We start from the raw sequence: 19,358 nt of genomic DNA, 5'->3' as shown, positions 1-19,358 counted from the left end.
TCAAGACTAATCCATGCCAAGATTGCCTTCTGTCTGCCCTCTCTTCCTCATACCCATCTACTTCTTGGAAGCCGTGGTCTGTGCAAGGCTTATGAATTCATTCATCCAACAAGCATCCATGTGCTGGGCCTGGAGACTAGATAAACTAAATCAAGTGTCAGCCAAGGTTCTACCCAGAGGGAACTTACAGGCTGGTTGTGGAGACAGACTTATAACTTTTTTTTTTTTTTTTTTTTTTTTTTGAGAGAAAGCGCGTGCAACAGTAGGGGAGGGGCAGAGGGAGAGCGAGGGAGGGAGAGAAAGAGAGAGAGAGAGAATCTCAGTATGGAACCGGAGGCAGGGCTCAATCTCAGGACCCTGAGATCATGGCCTCAGTTGAAATCAAGAGACGGTCGTTTAACTGACTGAGCCATCCTGACACCCCCCGGACCTGTAAACATTTTAAATCAGTACATTTGGGGCTAAAGAAAGGATTGCACAGAACGCTTGGGACATCAAGCACTTGGCTGGCTCAGTTGGAAGAGCATGACTCTTGATCTCAGGGTTGTGAGTTCAAGCCCCACATTGGGTGTAACGATTGCTAGAAAATTAATTAATTAATTAATTAAACGACGAAGACAACGACTACAACAAAACAAAAACAGAAAGCTTGGGACACAAAAGTTAGATAATATACTAATTTAGTGAAAAGCTAAGGCTCATGGCTAGAACCCAATAAAGGGATGGAAGAAGCCTCCCTGGAACCTGACAGTAACAAGGGGGCAACCTGGCTTTAACTAGTGCTCTAAAAGGTGTTGGTTCATATTTGTACATGGCAATGGAGTGACACTGGAGTGATTCACGTTTGCTGGTTGGGGCAACTGCCTGGTCAGAAAGCCTGAGCACCTTCCCTGCTTTGTGAATTCTCCTTTAACTTTCAGGGCCCAACTCAAGTGTTCATTCCACAGGTAATATTAATGTCAATAATACTTTGAACGACTGTTGTGCATTAGATCTTGTGCTAAGAGTTTCTCGTGTTCGTAAGCCTCAAAAAAATACCCATTTCACAGGTGAGAAAACTGAGACTCAGAAAGGGGAAGGGATCTGCCAAGAGTCCCAGCGAACAAAAAAAAAAAAAAAAAAAAAAAAAGGCCCTGAATGCTTTCCCTGCCACATGCTGCGTTCACTGGAACGTTTATGGAGTTGGGAGTATAGCTGTCTGATCCCGCCTCTCCCTGCCCTCTTCGGATTTTAAATTCCTTCAAGGCAGAAGTCGGGTTCATTCATCTTTGAAACCCTCATCCCCTCCAACCCCAGGACACTGGCGCCCAGATCAAAGCAGCACAAATGGAGCGACCTGCAAAGGTCTACTGAATGAATGAATGAACGAGTAAATGACTGAATGGACGAATTCGAGTCCTCACTGTGCCATCTCCGGGAAGCTGCCAGTCACCCTGGGCCTCGGTTTCCCCAACTGCTCTGCTCCAGAGACATGAAGACCTGAGTAATCCCAGGTGCGGGACTCCTCGGGGCGAAACAGAGCGGGCGGTACCTCGGCTTTCCCCGCGGCGGGGTAGGGATTGGAGTCAGGGGCGGAGCTAGGGCTCCCTCGGGGCGGAGCCATTGGCCGCGCCCACCGCCACCCGGCAGTAGTTGTGGAGGTCAGCCCCGCCCGCTTCCTCTTTCCTTCGGCCTCTTTCCATCGGCGCGGCGGCTGATTGTGTAGACATGGTGAGGGCGGTGGAATCGGGTGCCATCCCCGCGCTGTGGGGCTCGGGGCCTGGGGTGGGGAGCTCGAGGTGAGCACTGGGGTTCCATCTGTCAGCCGGGCCTGTAAGGCGCCGTGCCGAGTGGCCTAGCGCCGCCACAGCCGGTCTCCCGCCCTCTCCCTTGTTGGCCTGGGCCTGGAGAGGTGAGCCCGCGCTGCCGACGCCTCCGTCTTTATGTCTGCTGAATGGGAGCAGCGGCCCAGCCTCGTAGCGGACCTGGGCGAGGGCGCGCCTGCGGGGGCCTCAGTTTCCTTGCCCAAGGCACAGACTAGGGGAGGGTTGCTGGGCTCGCAGCGCGTCCTCCGGGGGCTGGCCACGACGCAGGCGGAAGGGAGGATGGCCGCTGGGAAGGGGAGACAGCCTTGCTGGGTGTTTGACCCAAACCCTTGATTGCGCGCAGGCCAAAATTAAGGCTCGAGACCTTCGCGGCAAGAAGAAGGAGGAGCTGCTTAAACAGCTGGAAGACCTGAAGGTGGAATTGTCCCAGCTGCGCGTCGCCAAAGTGACAGGCGGGGCGGCCTCCAAACTCTCCAAGATGTGAGTGAGGGGCGGCAGGACCACGGTTTTCTGGGTGTGGGGGACACCTGTGCGTTGGAAGCATTTGTAGAGTTTTCGTGGCTGGCTAAAGGAAATGTCCGTTTCATGGACCCGTGGGTTGGAATGTCATGCCCTTCCTAACCAGCCTTTCCAGGCTCACCTTGCTCACACCCAGCCACATGGGAGACCTGCTGTGTGGTTTTCTTCTTCTCTGCATTAGACCATTTTGTCCTTTTGCCTGGAGTGCCCTTGCTCAGCTTCTCTAGTTGAAGAAAGAACAGGTTGTCCCTGAAGCCCCTTTTTCATTTTTTTAATCTCTTTTTAATGTTTATTTACTTTTGAGAGAGAGCAGGGGAGAGACCGAGAAAGCGGGAGACACAGAATCCCAAGCAGGCTCCAGACTTAGAGCTGTCAGCACAGAGCCTGAGGCAGGACTTGAACCCAGCAACTGTGAGATCATGACCTGAGCCAAAGTCAGATTGTTAACGGACTAAGCCACCTAGGGGCCCCCCTGAAGCCCCATTTTAACGCTGCCTTGAAAAGCCTAACCGGACCCTTTTCTCCCACCAGCACTTGGTCCTCCCTGCCCTCCTCCCTCACTTGGTAGATCAGTGCCTTGCGCCCACCTCTCCCTTAAGTTGGAGTTAACTTAGTTACATGAATCAAGAATCAGGACTTGCGGAAGGAACATGGGTTTGGAGTCTGGAACTGGGCGCAGATTCCACTTTTGCCACATCCTACCCGATGGGTGTGCTGACTCGCCACTCAGAGTTGGTTTGTTTTTGTTTGTTTGTTTTGCTTTTCTGTAAAATGGGCCCCCAACAACCAACTCGCAGTGCTGGGAGGGGATTGGGTGAGTTGGGGAACACGCAAGCAAGTTGCATGCTGAGCCCTCAAGACTGTTTACCAGCTGTCTACTGAGTGGCCCTCCTTCATCCCCCAGCATGCCTCGTGTTCAACATTGACCACAAATCACTTATTCCCAGCTTCTTCCTATGTTCATCCTCTCCCCCCATGGCCTACGTCTTGTTGCTCCCCCCCAAGTGGCTCTTCCTGTGACTCCTTAAACTTGTTGCCCAGCTTGTGGCATGATTTCCCATAGTCGACTTTGACTTTGGTTAGGTCTTTGTAGCTGTCAGGATATATGGCCTGAGGTGGAAGGTCTTTCCTGATCTCCCTTCTGCTTCTGCTCAATGAATGAATACTTCACAGCTTCTCAGAAGCACTGGGCATGCCAGCCCTTCCCTGTCCCCACTCGAGGGATACCCATCTTCTAGAGTCTTCAGACCTCACCCCCAGAACCACCTTCTGGGCTGGGTTAGGCACCTCTTGGGTGAATATGGACAAGCTGGTGGGGAATAATACCACTCCTGTCTTAGGACATCTGGGGTCCTGAATGAAATGGGGGGGGGGGGCACTGTATCTCTCCACCATCTTCACTGATGTCTCTGTTTTGTAGCCGGGTTGTTCGTAAATCCATCGCCCGCGTTCTCACCGTCATCAACCAGACTCAGAAAGAGAACCTCAGGAAATTCTACAAGGTGAGTCTGGGCTGGGGGGAGTCGGAGGGATGCTTAGCTGCAGGGGCAAAGTTCCATCTCTTCCTTGGCCAAAAGGGTGGTATGAAGAGGTTCTTTTCTGCTGGGGTGCATGGCAGCAGGCTTTCCAGAGCCTTCCCAACTTGTAGCTGGTTTCTCTTCCAAACCAGCATCTTGGCACTAGTCTGCATTTCCTCGGGGCTGCACTGGTCAAGAAATCAGCGTGGTGAGAGTCTGGCTGGAGCCTTGGGTTTTGAATCCAGCCTCACCAGCTGAGTAAGTCTGAGCAAGGTTATCAGGGCTCAAGCTGTGAAGCAGAACCAGTTGGAAACTTCATGTGTGTGTAGACATGCACTTGACTTATTACAGAGAATTGGCTTATGTGATCGTGGGGGCTAGCTGATAAGTCCAAAATCAGCAGAGCTGGCTATCAGGAAGAGAAAGTCATGGGCAGGCCGGAACTCACATGACACAGGTTGAAGCCCCTGTCCTTCGGTGGGATTTCTTGGGGAGATCCTCAGCCCTGCTCTAAAGCCTTTCAGCTGAAAGCCGCCATGTGTTGCTGGTTAGCTGCCCCCAGGGATAGTAGCATGAGCGGGGGGGGGGGGGGGGGGGGGGGCCAGGCAAGGGTGCCGCCATCCCTGAATGTGTGTACATTGTGTGTGTGGGAATGTTTTCTAAGAATTGGGCTTGAAACTTTGATGTTTTTTATTTTTGAGAGAGACCATGGGGGAGGGGCAGAGAGGGAGACACAGAATCGGAAGCAGGCTCCAGGTTCTGAGCTGTCAGCACAGAGCCCGACGCGGGGCTCAAATTCATGAACTCTGAGGTCATGTCCCGAGCCGGAGTCAGACACTTAACCGACTAAGTCACCCAGGCGCCCCAGGCTTGAAACTTTGATCAGGCTCCAGAGGGACCATGGCAGAGGTGGTGGATGGTCTTCCAGTGAGTTCACCCCCTGCCAGGCACCACTCAGTCCAGGGGTGGTGGGGGGAAGGGTCAAGGTGAGGTCTCTGTCTCTAGGTTAGTGCTGTCGGCATGGTCACAGATGGCCACATGTGGCTGTGGTGGCTGAAGGCCTGGATTTGTAACGTAGGCCTCGCGTGGCCAGCGCCTGTATTGGCCAGCAGAGCTCTGAGGGCTTAGGAAACTTGAAATGGATGAGGCCCTGACCTGTGCTGTGGATAACATGGATATGGGTGGACAGAGACTCATGCCTCCAAATTCCCCGTCTTCGAGCTTACCCTCCTCTGCGCAGCTCGTTTCTGTTTCTGCACTTCTCTGCCCTGAGGCTGTTCCCCCTCTTAGCTCTCACACCACTGCCCTGTGCCTGTACCGCCTCTGGACTATTGGCAGTTCCCAGAAAGCGCCTGAGCTGGCATTCTTCAGGGTTTTTGTGCGCCCCGTTTTCTCCCCCTTGAAACTGGTGTTCGCTCCGATTGCTTGCTTTGTAGGCTATTTCCAGTCATTAGGTGGAAGCTTCCTTTATCTTTTCTCCTCTTCCCCACCGATGGGCCGCTTGTTAGCTGCCCAGTCTTACCCACTGGGCTGGGAGCTCCTTAAGCAGGTCTGATTCTTCACTAAGGTGGCACCCAGCACAGGGCCTCAGTCCCCTACTGGGCTGGTCCTATACCTCCTCATGCTCAGGTCTACACGTTAACCTCCGCACCCCAGTGGCCCCCTTCAGGCACTTCCAGCATCTTCCCCGTGCCCGCTAGCCGCTTAGTTCCAGCCTCGGAGGCTTCGTTAACTGCCGCAGTAGCTCCAAAACCCTGGTGCTCAGATTCCCCGCGCTCTCCCATCACCCAGGGTAAGAAGTATAAGCCCCTGGATCTGCGGCCCAAGAAGACACGTGCCATGCGCCGCCGGCTAAACAAGCACGAGGAAAACCTGAAGACCAAGAAGCAGCAGCGGAAGGAGCGGCTGTACCCATTGCGGAAGTATGCGGTCAAGGCCTGAGCACCGGCATCAATAAAACACAAACAAACTGGCTGGCATTGCTTCATGTTTGCGGGTGTTTCAGCGAACCGTGCTGGAGAGGTGGGCTGGCGTGCCCTGGTTGTGGTTGCTAGGGGCCTGGGGGCTTTGGCAGGCCTGCCTGCGGCTGTTGGCAGCCCCGGCGCGGGACCATGACCAATCCTGGTCACAGGGATCTGTTGGGTGCTCTGTTAAGGTTACTTTGGGCCTGTGGCGTGCAGCTGCCCTCACTGTCCTTTCAGGGGCTCGTTCTGCCAGGTCCCATGCGCCCTGGGCAGGGAGAGACAGGCTTGAGATCAAAGAGCCATTTGTGGTGATGTTATATCTGAGAGGCCCTGGGTGATTTGATCGTGCATCGGAGTTGGCATCTTGCCTGATCAGCAGCTCCAGACACTAAGAGTTTCCCATCTGGGGTGAAGGCACAGGCGTGGGCCACATCCAGGACTCCCTGCCGAAAGCACTTCACTGGGCTCTGGGAACGCGAGTCCTGCCTGCCCCCAACCTCCCCTGGCAGGCCTCTTCTTTCCTACACCCTTGGGTGCTACATCCGTGGACCTTACTTACCTTCAGAGTCTCCATGCACTTTCCTGTGTTGCAGTCCCAGACTTTGACCTGGGAAATAATATAAGCAGAAGGGAGGGAGGCCTCACCCCATAAGTCTGGCATCCTTGAACCCACTTTGGAGTGAGTCCCAGCCACCCTCTTTACCTCCTGGTCTGGGTTTTGTTGTCTGTGAGGTGTATTTAACATGCCCGGCATAAAAATCTGATGCGAAAATTCAGCGCAGTGCAGTTTCCTTTTCCCTGAAGCTATGGTGCGTCTTAGAAATGTTACTGTCACTAGCAGCTTCTGGGCCAGTTTAGACCTTAGTGCCCAGAAGTGGTGGGCACCTGGGTTCTGTCCTTGTCACCTTCCTGTTCGGGGCAAATAGGATGTGGCCCTTTCTAGACCATGCTGAGGGCTCTGGTAAAAGAGGATGTTGGGTTAGTTCACCAGGAGGACAGGCCTGGGGCGGGCGGCAGGGGGGGTGGTGGGCTTACCATATGGGAGTAGCCAGCGCTGGCTAGCTGTGACCCATCAGGGGAGAAAGCTATGCTCTTCACCCAGGTGACATGGCCCTTGAGCTGAACAAGCAGGTTTCTGGTGGAAGGCTTCCAGATGTGGATGGTCTTGTCCCAGGAGCCGGAAGCCTGGACAGCAAACAGCTCTAAGCCCATGGGTTTGGAGCCAGCAGAGGGCCAGCCTGGAACCCAGGGCGGCCTAGCTCACCAGGAGGCCGGATGCTGAGTAGCACAGGCAGCTGATGTTGCCACTGTGGCCCTCCAGCTCTTGGTGGGAGGTCACTGGGGTCCCCGTCCGCAGGTCCCAGATGCAGATAGCAGAGTCCCAGGAGCCAGTGGCCTGCAGACATCTGCTGTGAGCATGAACTAGCGAGCCCATGCCCACCCACCTTTGTGGTTCTTAGGCTGGCCAGGCTCAGGAAGCAGGCAGTTTGTGAGTCCTGCTGAATTCCCCATCTTATAGATAAGGGGAGTGGCTCAGAAGAGCAGAGTCACCCAGTTAAGGTCTGAAATTCTGACCACTGCTCAGCCCCCAAGCAAGTAAGTGGATGTGGCTCACCAGGCAGTCTGAGCTGGGTGCGAAGTCACTGCTCTGGACAGAGTCTCGGTGCCCTCCTAAGTGGCGCAGCATCTGGCCAGACTGCAGGAGAGAGCCCTGAGCTTTGGAGGGTAGCCCAGAGCCTTGTGCTAGGTTCTGGGCCTCAGATGGGTCACACCAGGAATGGGTCAGACCAAGGAGGGGTCAAGACCTCTCCTCCTTGCAGGGCTGCCTGGGTAATGTGATCACACAGGGTCTGGGGAGGTTACCTGGTCCTTGAGGGGAGGAGAGGGCAATCCAGGCCGCATGACCCTCGCAGGCAGAGATCTTGAGGCACAGAGGGCTGGTGTGGCTGGGGATGTAGCTGCAGCCAGATGTAAGGGGGTCTTGGATGTCAGGTGTGGGCATGGGCAGTGGGGAAAATGGAACAACCTTTCTGGGGCACTGGGGTGGGGGTTGTCTCCTCCAGGTCCCAGGTCTCGCTCTGGCCGCCCCTCCACATACCTGCACCTCCCAGAGCACCACCCGCTTGTCCCAGCCACCCGATGCCAGCTGCTTTGAGTCAGGGCTAAAGCTAACCGTCTCCACGCTCCTCTGGTGACCTGGTGGAACAGGATACGGCAGGGTCTAGAAAGGAACACAGGCCTGGCTGCTTGGTCCTAGTCCCACCCAGTGCACTCACCCTTCAGGACGTGCAGACACTTGGCTTCTGCTACATCCCACAGGCGGATGGTACAGTCACCAGAAGTTGTGGCAAAAAGGTGGCCATCAGGGGAGAAGCGGCAGAACTTGATGGGGCCTGGGTAAGCAGGCATGGTCAGGGAATGGGGTGCTGCCTTCCACCTTGCAGGCCAACCCCTGCCAATCTCTCTAGCCTTATCGCCTACCTCCCCTCCTCCCTCCTAACTCTCTCACCCTCCAGCCATCTAGCAAGTTGAGCTTCCATGACTTGACCTGAAACACCCAACTTTATTTTGCCCATTTGTAAAATCAATGCCAAAAGCAAATGCAGGCACCTTCCAGAAACTTTTTGAGAGCCCAGCCTGGGTTTGTTGCCTCCTTTGAGCTCCCCAGCCCTGGACTTTACCTATTAACATTAGTCGATCTGCCCTGTAATTACCAGGTTTTTTTTCTTGTTTCAGTAATAATTATAATAGTTCTATCTACTGAGTTCTTACTGGGCGTGAGGCACTTTGCATTATCTCATCCCACAGGGGAGCAACTGTCCCCATTCTAAAGAGAAGGAAATAGAGGCTCAGAGAGATGACATAACGATCACAAAGTGGTTAAACAGCTGAACACTCTGCTAAGTGAAATAAGTCATGAAAAGGAAGGTATTTAGAGTAAATTCATTGAGCTAGAAAAAATGGTGGTTGTCAGGCTGGAGGAAGGGATGAATGGGGAGTTTAATGGGTATATACGATAGAGTTTCCATTTTGCAAGATGAGTTCAGGAGACTAGCTGCACAAGGAACATACTTAACACTACTGAACTGAACATTTAAAAATGGTTAAGATGGTAAATATATTTTTAAACAATTTTTAACAGTGGGAATGGGGACCTGACTCTCAACCAGTAGAGCATGTGACTCTTGATCTTGGTTGTGAGTTTGAGTCCCATGTTGGGTGTAGAGACTACCAATTTTTAATTAAAACTTAAAAAAAAAAACCAAAAAAACAGCAATAGGGTCTGAGTCCTGGTCTGTCAGAGGCCCTGTGTCCTTGCCCTCCTGCCCCAGCCCTGCCCAGACTGTCTGGCATGAATGCCCAGCTCAGATGTCAGAGTGATAGGCTCTGCAGAATGCCAGACAGACCCGTGGGCCTTGGTCTCCACATCCAGCCTCAGGAGCCCCACCTGCATGGCCACCCAGCCTCCACAGCAGCCGCCCGCTCTGGGTCTCCCAGCCGTACACACAGCCATCCTCAGAGGCTGTGAGCAGCCTCTGGCCGTCGGGAGAGAAGGCTGAGGAGTTGACCTGGAAGGAGAGCACAGAAGTGGTCCCATCCTGGGGCAAGAGACACCTGTCTGCTCATGCCTGACCCCAGACTCCTGGGCCAGCCCCAAACACTGCCCCACGGGCCTGGGGTTGGAGCTTAGACTTCAAGCCTCACTCTACAACTAGAGCTCAGAATGCAGGAACCACCCTTGCAGTCAGAGCCAAGAGCTTGGAGCCTTCTCTGGAATCCTGTAAAACCTGGGCCTGAAGCCCGAGAGTCCTCACTGAAGGTAGAGGCTGGAGCCTTCTCTAGAACCAGAGCCTGGCACCCCAGAGCCAAGAGCCCATTCTAGAGCTGGAGCCCAGAACTAGGAGTTCAAAATCTAAGCCCGGAATTCATTTTAAAGCCAAAGTCAAAACACTGGTGTCATCCAGGAGTTTGCACCCTCTCTAAAACCAAGAGCTTAGAATCTGTAGCCCATTCTGGAGCTGGGTGGGGGCCAGAGAACCACTCTAGACCCAGAACCAGGACCCTAGGGTCAGCAGAGCCCAACCCGACCTTACCTCCCCGCGGTGCTGGCCGAAGAATTTCACTCTCCCCACGGCCAGCCTTCCTGCGGACCCGCTGTTCATGGGCCCCAGGGCGCTGGTCCAGCCAGCCGGCCCCACTTGAGGTGGAGTGGATAGAGAAAGCTGTGTACAAGGGGTCTCCATGGAAATCGGGGCGGAGCACGCAGCCACTGCGGGGTCTCTGGGAAGCCACGAGGAGAGACAGGTTGGGAGAGACTGTTCTCAGCCCCCGGGGGGGGGGGGGGGGCGCAGCGGGCAGGACCGTCCGTGAGGCTCTGAGAAGGTACTTACTTCCCCTCCTGGCCGCTGCCAGCCAGACCTTGTGCAGCCCCGGCCTCGGGGCCAGACCATGAGCACGGCGACCGCTAGAGGGCACGCCAGCCCCGCACACCGCCACTGCCTCCCCGCTGCAGAGCGTGCAAGCTCCCAGACCCCTTTGAGAGGAGCCGCTTTCCCCATGTGCGCAGTGGGGTGGCACATTATAGGTGCCCAGGAAAGCCCGCTCTGGTTCCAAGACCCCTTTCCTCCTGGAGTGCCCAGTACTGAGGCTGAGAAGTTCCCATGAAGGGGGCTGGAAACGATGCTATCTGCCCTCCAGAATGGGGCGAGCCTGAGGTAGTGTGTGTAAGGCACAGGGCATTAGAAAGTGGAGTCCCCGTTGTTAACATTCTGGCAGTACAAAATGTGGCCATCTGAGGATGTGGAGGATGTGGAGGCCATGGTAGGAGGCCCCAGGAGGTGTCAAGTTCCTTGTTGGAGAGTTGAAGCTGAAACCAGGCAGGAACAGGACTTGGTTTCAATGTTCATTTTGCAGATGAGGAAATAGAAGCCTCATAGGTAGAGGGACTTTCCCCGAGGTCACTCAGGCAGTAGGAAACGAACTGGGACTTAACCCATGACTGTCTGACTTTGAGGGCCTATATTAGGACCATCTGCCATGAATTCCAGGGGTCTCAAGCAGATGCCAAGGTCCTTAACTCCTGGTACATCTGGGAAACTGAGGCCCTGAGAGGGCAGATTTGGCCCAGTCATCCAGTACTTCTGTGGCAGAGCTGGGGCCAGGACCCAGTCCCTCCCCAACAAGGCACAGGGGGTGGAACAGAGACACCCTGTCTGCCACTGTCCAATGGGTTCCAGGCTCCTTGGGGGTGGGGTGGGGCAGCGCCGCTTTGGGAGCCTCAAACTCAAGGATTCCCAGCAGTGACTCACACCCCTCCCCCCAGACCTCTTTCCCAGACTCTTCTCACGAGATCCACTGCTCTCTATTTTAGGTCTCAGACAGTCAGGCGGGAGAGGGGGCGACAATGGTGGCTTTGAGGCGGCGCCACCCCCATCCTAACTCCAAGAGGGCCCAGGTCACTGAGTTGGCTCCTCAAGGACCCGTCTGGGTTGGGCCTGTGAGGCCACCACCCCATCCCTGGACATGGGTGCCGAACACAGTTCCTCAGAGCTATCTGGCCCCCCAGGCCCTCCCCACTCCCTCTGCGTAGGCAACCCCCTCCCAGTCCATGCCCCGTCTGGCATCTCCCCAGCCACCTGGCTGCTCTTGCTTTACCTGGAGGGCCCAGAACCACCTAGCCTCGTGCAGCCCATCACTCCCAGACCCCTGTGAACAGACCTTGTCCACCAGGCCCGGTGACTACTCAGCTGGTAGAGGTGGAGCTATGGTTAAAATCTTCTCTTTTCTTTTCTAAGTAAGCTCTGTGCCCCACGTGGGGCTTGAACTGCTCACATCCCCAAGATCAAGAGTTGCATGCTCTGCTGACCGAGTTTAAACCTTTTTGCTTGACACCAGAGCTGGTGGTTGGAACTACCCACCATGAATTCTAGGGGCCCTGGGGGCCATCCTGTCCTTGTCCTCGTGCCCTCCCACCCCCACCTTGCTCCCTGAACTCAGCCACAGGGCCCTTTTTCCATCCCCTCCACCTTCACTCCCACTCTGGGCCTGTGCACACAGGGTTCTCCATCCTCTTACCTGCTTACCTTGGGATCCACCTCAAATATCACTTCCCCGAGGTGCCTTCCCTTGCCCATCCCCCAGACAAGTCAGAGCTCCTGCCCCAGAAATAGGGCATTAGAGCCACCGGTCTGGGTTGAACCCGAGTCCTGCCAGCTACCAGCTCTGCGATCTTGGGCAAGTCACCCGATCACTCAGCGCCTCGTTTCCTCATGTGTCAAATGAGTGTACTCACAGCGGTTGCCTTGTGAGGAGTCAGTGAGATGGTGCCATCAAGGGCACCTGGTGTGCAGCAAGCACTCAAAGAAGTGGGGGCTAGGCTGTGACGTCCACAAGCCTCAAATCTAGACACAAAGCTCTGAATGCCCTTTGTCAGGCTCACCCAAGGGGCCCACCGCCCAGGGACACCTCATGAAGTAGAGAGGGCCTGGTGGTCCGGGGTAGCCTGTCTCCATGCTCAGCAGGGGCTGAGGATTTGGGCAGAGGCTGCACCTGCAACAAGGGATGGTCCACGGTCCACAGGGGAAGGGAGGGCATGGGTCACAGTCACCTTGGCAGCAGAAGTATTTCACTGGCCCGGGGTTCTGCCCATGAGATTAGGGGACACAGATCCTCACCTCTCCAAGAGGGTCCTCAGAGGATGTCTTCCACCCCTTGACTATATTCCTTCTCAGAGAGCCCACCGCCTTCTCTCTTCCCCCAGCCCAGATTGTCTGGGGAGGTGTTTTGTTTAGTTTTGTTTTTCTGGCCTTTCCTACTGTCACTCTATCTCTTGAAGGTGGCCCAGGGTCTTGGAACCAGCCTTGCCCCTCTTCACTATCCCAAATTACCTGCCTTCCCGGGCCCCTTGGTTCTCTCTGAAATTGCCATGGGTATGCAGTCACTTTAAAGAGGAAACTGGAGGGGTGCCCGGCCGGCTCAGTTGGTAGAGCATGCAACTCTTGATTTCTCAGGGTTGTGGGTTCGAGCCCCATGTTGGGTGTAGAGATTACTTAAAAGTAAAAATCTTTTAATTTTTTTTTTTAAATTTATTTTTAGAGAAATAGGATGCACAAGCAAGGGAGAGGGGCAGAGTGGGGGAGAGAGACAATCTCAAGCAGGCTCCACACCCAACGTGGAGCCTGATGCAGGGCTCTATCCCCACACCCTGGGATCATGACCTGAGCCGAAATCAAGAGTTGGACACTCAACTGACTGAGCCACCCAGGCACCCAAAAGTAAAACTCTTTTTAAAAATAAAATAAATATAAAATAAATAAAAATAAAGAGGAAACAGAGAAGGAAATGACTTGCTCAAGGTCACACAGCTAGAAAGTAGGAAACCTGAGATTCAAGTCTATGTCCAATAACCCCAAAGACTTCAGCTTATTGCTTGTACCAGACATTCTTTCAATATAGCGTGGGAAAGTTGGGGTATCAACCCCTGCCCACCTCCCAACATATCTTACCCCTGTGAATGGGACCTCACTACCCCTCAGGACAGCCTATCCCATCGTAAGAAACTCCTATTACCGGAAGGTCCTGGATGAGTCGGAATCTGCCCTGTACTGTCCAGCAGAGTGGACGATGGGCCCAGCCTGCATCCCTGCAACTCCACTCCAGGGTCACAGCCAGCTAGTTCTGAAAGGCTAGAAACAACTCAAAAAGGCAAAAACTGTAGAAATACATGACTGCATAGTTGAACAATGACAGCTACCCAGCCAGAGAAATGGACAGAATACAGCTCTGCATACCAACATGCAAACATCTCACAAAACATGCTCCACAAAAAGCAATGTGGCCAAAGATGCTATAGGCCAGAACCCCTCATATAAAAGTCAGGACGTGCCAAAGGCAAACCCTCCATTACTCAGGCATACATCTGCACGCACTGAAACTTGAAGAAAAAGCAGGGAGTGACAAACTCTCAAATAACCAGAGTGGTTAACTATGGGGAGAGGAGGGGAGGGGACACAGGGGCCCTGCAGTAGTACTTGCTCCTGGTGATATTCTGGCTCAAAGCTGGGCAGTGGGCATCCAGGTGTTTGTTGGATTATTCTTTTTTTTTTTTTCAATATATGAAATTTATTGTCAAAATGGTTTCCATACAACACCCAGTGCTCATCCCAAAAGGTGCCCTCCTCAATACCCATCACCCCCCCTCCCCTCCCTCCCACCCCCCATCAACCCTCGGTTCTCAGTTTTTAAGAATCTCTTATGCTTTGGCTCTCTCCCACTCTAACCTCTTTTTTTTTTTTCCCCTTCCCCTCCCCCATGGGTTTCTGTTAAGTTTCTCAGGATCCACATAAGAGTGAAAACATATGGTATCTGTCTTTCTCTGTATGGCTTATTTCACTTAGCATCACACTCTCCAGTTCCATCCACGTTGCTACAAAGGGCCATATTTCATTCTTTCTCGTTGCCACATAGTACTCCATTGTGGTATATAAACCACAATTTCTTTATCCATTCATCAGTTGATGGACATTTAGGCTCTTTCCATAATTTGGTGGATTATTCTTTAATAAACAGCCCTGCCTGTCCGGCCCCTGCCCACCTCTCCTGCCTGCTTCAGGCTTCCTCACCCCTTCCTTCACACCTTCTGCCCACCACCCCCAGTCCTGAGCACGTTAGTGGATCATAAAATGCCAAGGCTAGGATGTGCTTTCTGATGGTACCCCGAGAAACAAGGAAAGCCCTCTTGTAGCAAGAGAGCAGGTAGAGGAAAGGTGGAGAGTCAGACTGCCCTGCTTCCTACCAGCTTTCTAGCTCCCAGCTCTGATCCTAGAAGCTGTCATCCCAAACTGTACCTATTTCCTACTTCTGCTGAGTCAGCTCCAGGATGGTTTTTGTTTTTTAAATGTTTTTTTTTTTTTTTAAGTTTATTTATTTTTGAGAGAGAGGAAAAGAGAGAGCATGAGTGGGGTAGGGACAGAGAGAAAGGGAGAGAGAATTCCAAGTAGGCTCTGCACTGTCAGTGTGGAGCCCCATGCGGAGCTGAAACTCACAAACCGTGAGATCATGATCTCAGCCGAGATCAGGAGTCAGACGCTTAACCAACTGAACCACAACCACTAGTTGTACTAACTAGCTGGACTCACCCTTTCTGGAAAAGTAGGACCGCAGTGCTTTCTTCTCTCTTTTTGTGTTTTTGCTCACTTGCCTCCCAAAGGGCTTTGACTAAAACATTTCTGTAATTTTCACAGCTGGTCCCCTATGATTATGCCTCTCGGGCTTCTCCTCTGGGCTTCCTCTGCTTCCTCTGCAGCTACTTGCATTCTGGGATCCTAGCTCCCCAAGTGTGATCAACACCTTTACTGGAATGCACTGTAGTTGTCATTGTCCCTCCTAAAGTGTGGAGACCGGAACTGGAAACATACTCTCTGTATGGGCCAACAAATGCCAAGTTGAAAGATACTGTCATCTCCAATTTTCTAGACACTCAATCTCTAGCAATGCAGATTGCTAGAGGCATTTGTCTTTTCAACAGCTACGTTATTCTGGTGACTCAATGAATCTGCAGTGAGAGCTTTTTCCCACAAACTACTGTCCAGGCAACTCTCCCTCCCCTATAGAGTCCTTGCACAATGGATTCTTTGGAAACACACAAAACCTTACACTATGCTGGTTAAATGTCATTTTCTGGATCCCATCCACCCATCTAATCTTGAAAGTATTGTAAGTGTGGCTTCCATTGCATAGAACTTTGATTTCCTCACCGTGGCAGCTGGGAATTTTATGAGCAGGCCTTCTGTGTCCTAAATCCAAATTGTGAAAGCGATGATCAATGGGACTACCACTAGAGACTTCCACTGATTTTCACCTTCTTTTGCACCCATCCGCACCCATCAGGATCATGAACTAATTGTGAGGGGAAGGAGGGTCCACTCCCTTAGGAGCGGGGTCTGGGTGGGGAGGAGAGTGATGAGCTCCTACCTCCACCATGGCTCTCTGATTGCAAACAACACAAACCCACCTATGGCCAAAAGAGATCATATGGGAAGGGACTGGGCGGTGGGGAGGAGTGGGAATTAAAGATGGCAATGCAGTAACACCCAGGAAGTACAGGAAGCAGGGCTGCTAAGCCACTACGATGCCCAAGCACAGGATCCTTGAAGACCGTATGATTGGTCCAGCATGGGTCACGCCAGGGGCGGGGACCTTGATTGGCAATCCTGGTATGACCTGGGGTTTTACCTCGACCTCCACCCTCCTCTACTAATCAATCAAGGATCTCTAGGCTTAGTACCTGCTGTGCACATTGGAGTCAGGAGCCGGAGGGGTGCATTCAAATTGGGCTCTACCACCCATCCGCTGTGACTTCGGGAAGTCGTTCTGTGCTTCCTTTTCCTCGTGTCTACAATTAAGATAATGATTAATACTCACCTCATAGGGTCTGCTTTGAAGATTGAGTGTTAATACATACAAAGTGCTTAGAACAGCGTCTGGTGCACAGTAAGTGCTCTGTGTTGGTCAGCTGTGTTACTGAAGTATTATATCGTGAATCCACAAGTTTTCTAGTGTAGCCCGAAAGATATGAAGATAAACTCCCATGTCTTAGAGAAACTCAGGTAGGTGTATCTGCATAGGGCACTGTTGCCCTGTTGGCAAAGGAGACAGGCAAGAGCATAGAGTGGCTTACTTCCCAATGACCGCCGTTGGCATTGGTAGAGCACGGCCTTTTCTGAGCACTCTCAGATCACGGCTGGATAATCTGTCCAGGACTGCTTGGCAATCAGTGTTGTGCTAACTAGTCCTTGATTGCTGGACTCACCCTTTCTGGAAAAGTAGGACCACAGTGCTTTCTTCTCTCCTGGGCCCTGGCCTCTGGCAGTGCTCTGTGGTGTCAGAGTTCCGCCTTCTACTCTGGCTCTGTTGGGCTATGATTTGCTAGAGCTAGAAACTTGGTTGTATTTATTTATCTTATTATATTTTTAGCATGTTCTTTTCTAAAACTATCTTTCCGTTTGGGTAGAGTGACCCGGACGCCAGAAGGAACCTGAGAAGCTCAGGGGGCCTGCCCACCCTCCAGTGTCCCTGGCGTGGGCTGTGGCCCCGTGCCTGTGTTCCAAGCTCTCAGGTTCAGGGACTCTTCCCCACAGCCCTCTTCAGCCAGTCCCACGTTCCAGTAACTCTTACAGAGAAAGAGAAACCTCCTAGGCCCTGGGACGAGCACCACAAAGGTCATGAACATACCGCCTTCCTGATGCCAGGACCGGATTAGGACCAAATGAGGGGGCCAGGGGTGGGTGCCCTGGCAGGGCCTCTGTGACAGGCCCATCCAACTTGTGGAGATGGGGCCACAGCCTAGCCAGAGAGGACTTTTATGGCATTTTATTTAATATGTAAATTTTTTTTTTTTTGCAGTAAAAAATGAGTTTATTTTTTTTAAGTTTCTTATTTATTTGTTTTTAATTTACATCCAAGTTCGTTAGCATATAGTGCAATAATGATTTCAGGAGTAGAATCCAGTGATTCATCCCCTACATATGACACCCAGTGCTCATCCCAACAAGTGTCCTCCTTAATGCCTCTTACCTATTTAGGCCATCCCCCCACCCACAACCCCTCCAGCAACCCTCAGCTTGTTCTCTGTATTTAAGAATCTCTTATGTTTTGTCTCCCTCCCTGTTTTTATATTATTTTTACTTCCCTTCCTTTATGTTCATCTGTTTTGTAACTTAAATTCCACATATGAGTGAAGCTATCTGCTATTTGTCTTTCTCTGACTTATTTCACTTAGAATAGTACCCTCCAGTTCCATCCACGTAGTTGCAAATGGCAAGATTTCATTCTTTTTGATTGCCGAGTAATACTCCATTGTATATATAGACCACATCTTCTTTACCCATTCATCCGTCGGTGGACACTTGGGCTCTTTCCATCCTTTGGCTATGGTTGATAGTGCGGCTATAAACATGGGGGTGCATGTGTCCCTTCGAAACAGCACACCTGTATCCCTTGGATAAATGCCTGGTAGTGCAATTGCTGGGTTGTGGGGTAGTTCTATTTTTAACTTTTTGAGGAAACTCCATACTGTTTCCCAGAGTGGCTGCACCAGTTTGCATATTTATTTAATTTTTTACATTCTCAAAAGAGCCTGGACACAACGATGTTAAACAGCAGTCTGAGGACAGAGGGACAGTCACCTGTTTTTCCAGGTCTATGAGGTCTGTGCCTGCATCTCTGATGATTTCAGACAGCACTTGCCGGCCTCCCCACAACCCCCGCCATGACCCTGAGGTTCTCGTGGAGATGGAAGGGTTGGGTCCAGGCCTTGGGGATCGAACCTGGGTCTCTCTGACTTCTCTATGCCTCAGTCTGGACGCTTTCACATTTCTACACAGCTTTATTCCTAGCACACAAACCAGTTTTTAGTTTAAAAAATGTTTTAAATTACATGCTGGTTGCAAAAAAATATATATGTATATATAGAAGTCTGAAAAATAAAAGACACAAGTGGCCATTCACTCCCCCATACCTCTAGCCTCTCTCCAGAGGAGGCAACTGTGAGCAGTGGTGGTGAGGGATAGGGGAGCAACCTTTCAGTGACTTCTCCTTTGAACCCCGTTTTCCCCTCTGTAAAGTGGAAACAGCGATGCTTGGTCCAAGAGGCTCCCAGAGGTGAGGGGTTGCCTAGTCAAATGAGACAAAGTTAAGAGAACCTGGCCTGGGGCCTCGCACAGAATAGGTGCTCAGGAAATGGCTGTTGGTTTCCCAGTGGTGTGCCCCCTCAGGCCTCAGTCACTCCATCAGTCTCCCCAGCTTGCAACCTGGGGCCAAGCACCACCCACTGCCTTCTCAATGCATCCAGAAGAAATTAGCCCCAGGCCAACAAAAATTAGGGAAGAAGGAAAGGGAGTGAAACAACACTCCAGGGCTTGCTTGGGGTGACTGATCTCAGTCGATTCTGCCACCTGACTACAATCTTATTTTGCACAGATGGGGAGACCAGAGTCTGAGTGGGGAGGTAACTTCCCCAAGCCAGAGTGATGGCTGGGCGGGAGAGCCAGAACAGAGGCCAGGCCTGAGTCCCAAACTCACGTTCTTCCTGCCCTGCCACACTGACTGCAAATCAGTCATTCATCCCTGTGCTCAGCCCAGGCCCAGAGGAGGTCTTGACAATGCTTTTTTGAGTGATTGGATGCGTGAATAAATGAATCAGTGGCTACATTGTGTACATTATATGGTGCTCTGATCTCTACTCCCTTTCATATCCTTTATTTCCTATGATTTTTTTTTTCACAATGACCCTACCTGGCAGGAAGCTTCACCCCCATTTCACAGATGGGGAAACTGAGATTCAATTTGCCCCAGGCTTTAGCCTTAGCATGAGAAGGAGACAGAACCAGAACTCAAGTCCCAACTGTCTGAACTCAGAGCCACAGTGAACTGTTTCCACTGGTCCCCACAGCTGTCTCCATGGTGCCAGCACCAGCTCGGGAGCCTCTGGAGCCTAGCATGTGCTGAGGAGATATTGAACCACCAGATGCTTGCATGAATGCCCTGATAAAAGT

At 52.2% G+C, this 19,358-nt stretch overlaps 2 protein-coding genes across 2 annotated transcripts; one reads left to right on the top strand and one right to left on the bottom strand.

The window, feature by feature from the left end:
- Positions 1 to 1,602: 1,602 nt before the first annotated feature.
- Positions 1,603 to 5,815, top strand: RPL35 (ribosomal protein L35). Its single transcript, XM_043566904.1, has 4 exons — positions 1,603 to 1,710; positions 2,149 to 2,285; positions 3,745 to 3,826; positions 5,633 to 5,815. The coding sequence occupies exons 1-4, from the start codon at positions 1,708 to 1,710 to the stop codon at positions 5,780 to 5,782; spliced, it is 372 nt and encodes a 123-aa protein (XP_043422839.1). The 5' UTR covers positions 1,603 to 1,707; the 3' UTR covers positions 5,783 to 5,815.
- Positions 5,674 to 10,139, bottom strand: WDR38 (WD repeat domain 38). Its single transcript, XM_043566905.1, has 9 exons — positions 9,900 to 10,139; positions 9,254 to 9,374; positions 8,082 to 8,198; positions 7,904 to 8,001; positions 7,421 to 7,501; positions 7,070 to 7,201; positions 6,841 to 6,990; positions 6,365 to 6,412; positions 5,674 to 6,260 (listed from the first exon to the last, which is right to left on the bottom strand). The coding sequence occupies exons 1-9, from the start codon at positions 10,047 to 10,049 to the stop codon at positions 6,120 to 6,122; spliced, it is 1,038 nt and encodes a 345-aa protein (XP_043422840.1). The 5' UTR covers positions 10,050 to 10,139; the 3' UTR covers positions 5,674 to 6,119.
- Positions 10,140 to 19,358: the final 9,219 nt, after the last annotated feature.

Source organism: Prionailurus bengalensis, chromosome D4 (assembly GCF_016509475.1).
Source record: "Prionailurus bengalensis isolate Pbe53 chromosome D4, Fcat_Pben_1.1_paternal_pri, whole genome shotgun sequence".
NCBI lineage: Eukaryota > Metazoa > Chordata > Mammalia > Carnivora > Felidae > Prionailurus > Prionailurus bengalensis.
Note: the sequence above shows the minus strand (reverse complement) of the source record. Positions and strands in the feature narration are given on the sequence as shown.

Excerpts from the sequence above, each read along its gene's own strand:
- RPL35 (XM_043566904.1), top strand. Across the intron at positions 2,286-3,744 it reads GCCTCCAAACTCTCCAAGAT|CCGGGTTGTTCGTAAATCCA; the intron begins GTGAGTGAGGGG and ends TCTGTTTTGTAG. Across the intron at positions 3,827-5,632 it reads ACCTCAGGAAATTCTACAAG|GGTAAGAAGTATAAGCCCCT; the intron begins GTGAGTCTGGGC and ends CCCATCACCCAG.
- WDR38 (XM_043566905.1), bottom strand. The coding sequence starts at position 10,049 with ATGGAGACCCCTTGTACACAGCTTTCTCTATCCACTCCACCTCAAGTG. Across the intron at positions 6,991-7,069 it reads ACTCAGCATCCGGCCTCCTG|GCTTCCGGCTCCTGGGACAA; the intron begins GTGAGCTAGGCC and ends TTTGCTGTCCAG. Across the intron at positions 6,261-6,364 it reads AGTGCATGGAGACTCTGAAG|TGCTTTCGGCAGGGAGTCCT; the intron begins GTAAGTAAGGTC and ends AGCCCAGTGAAG.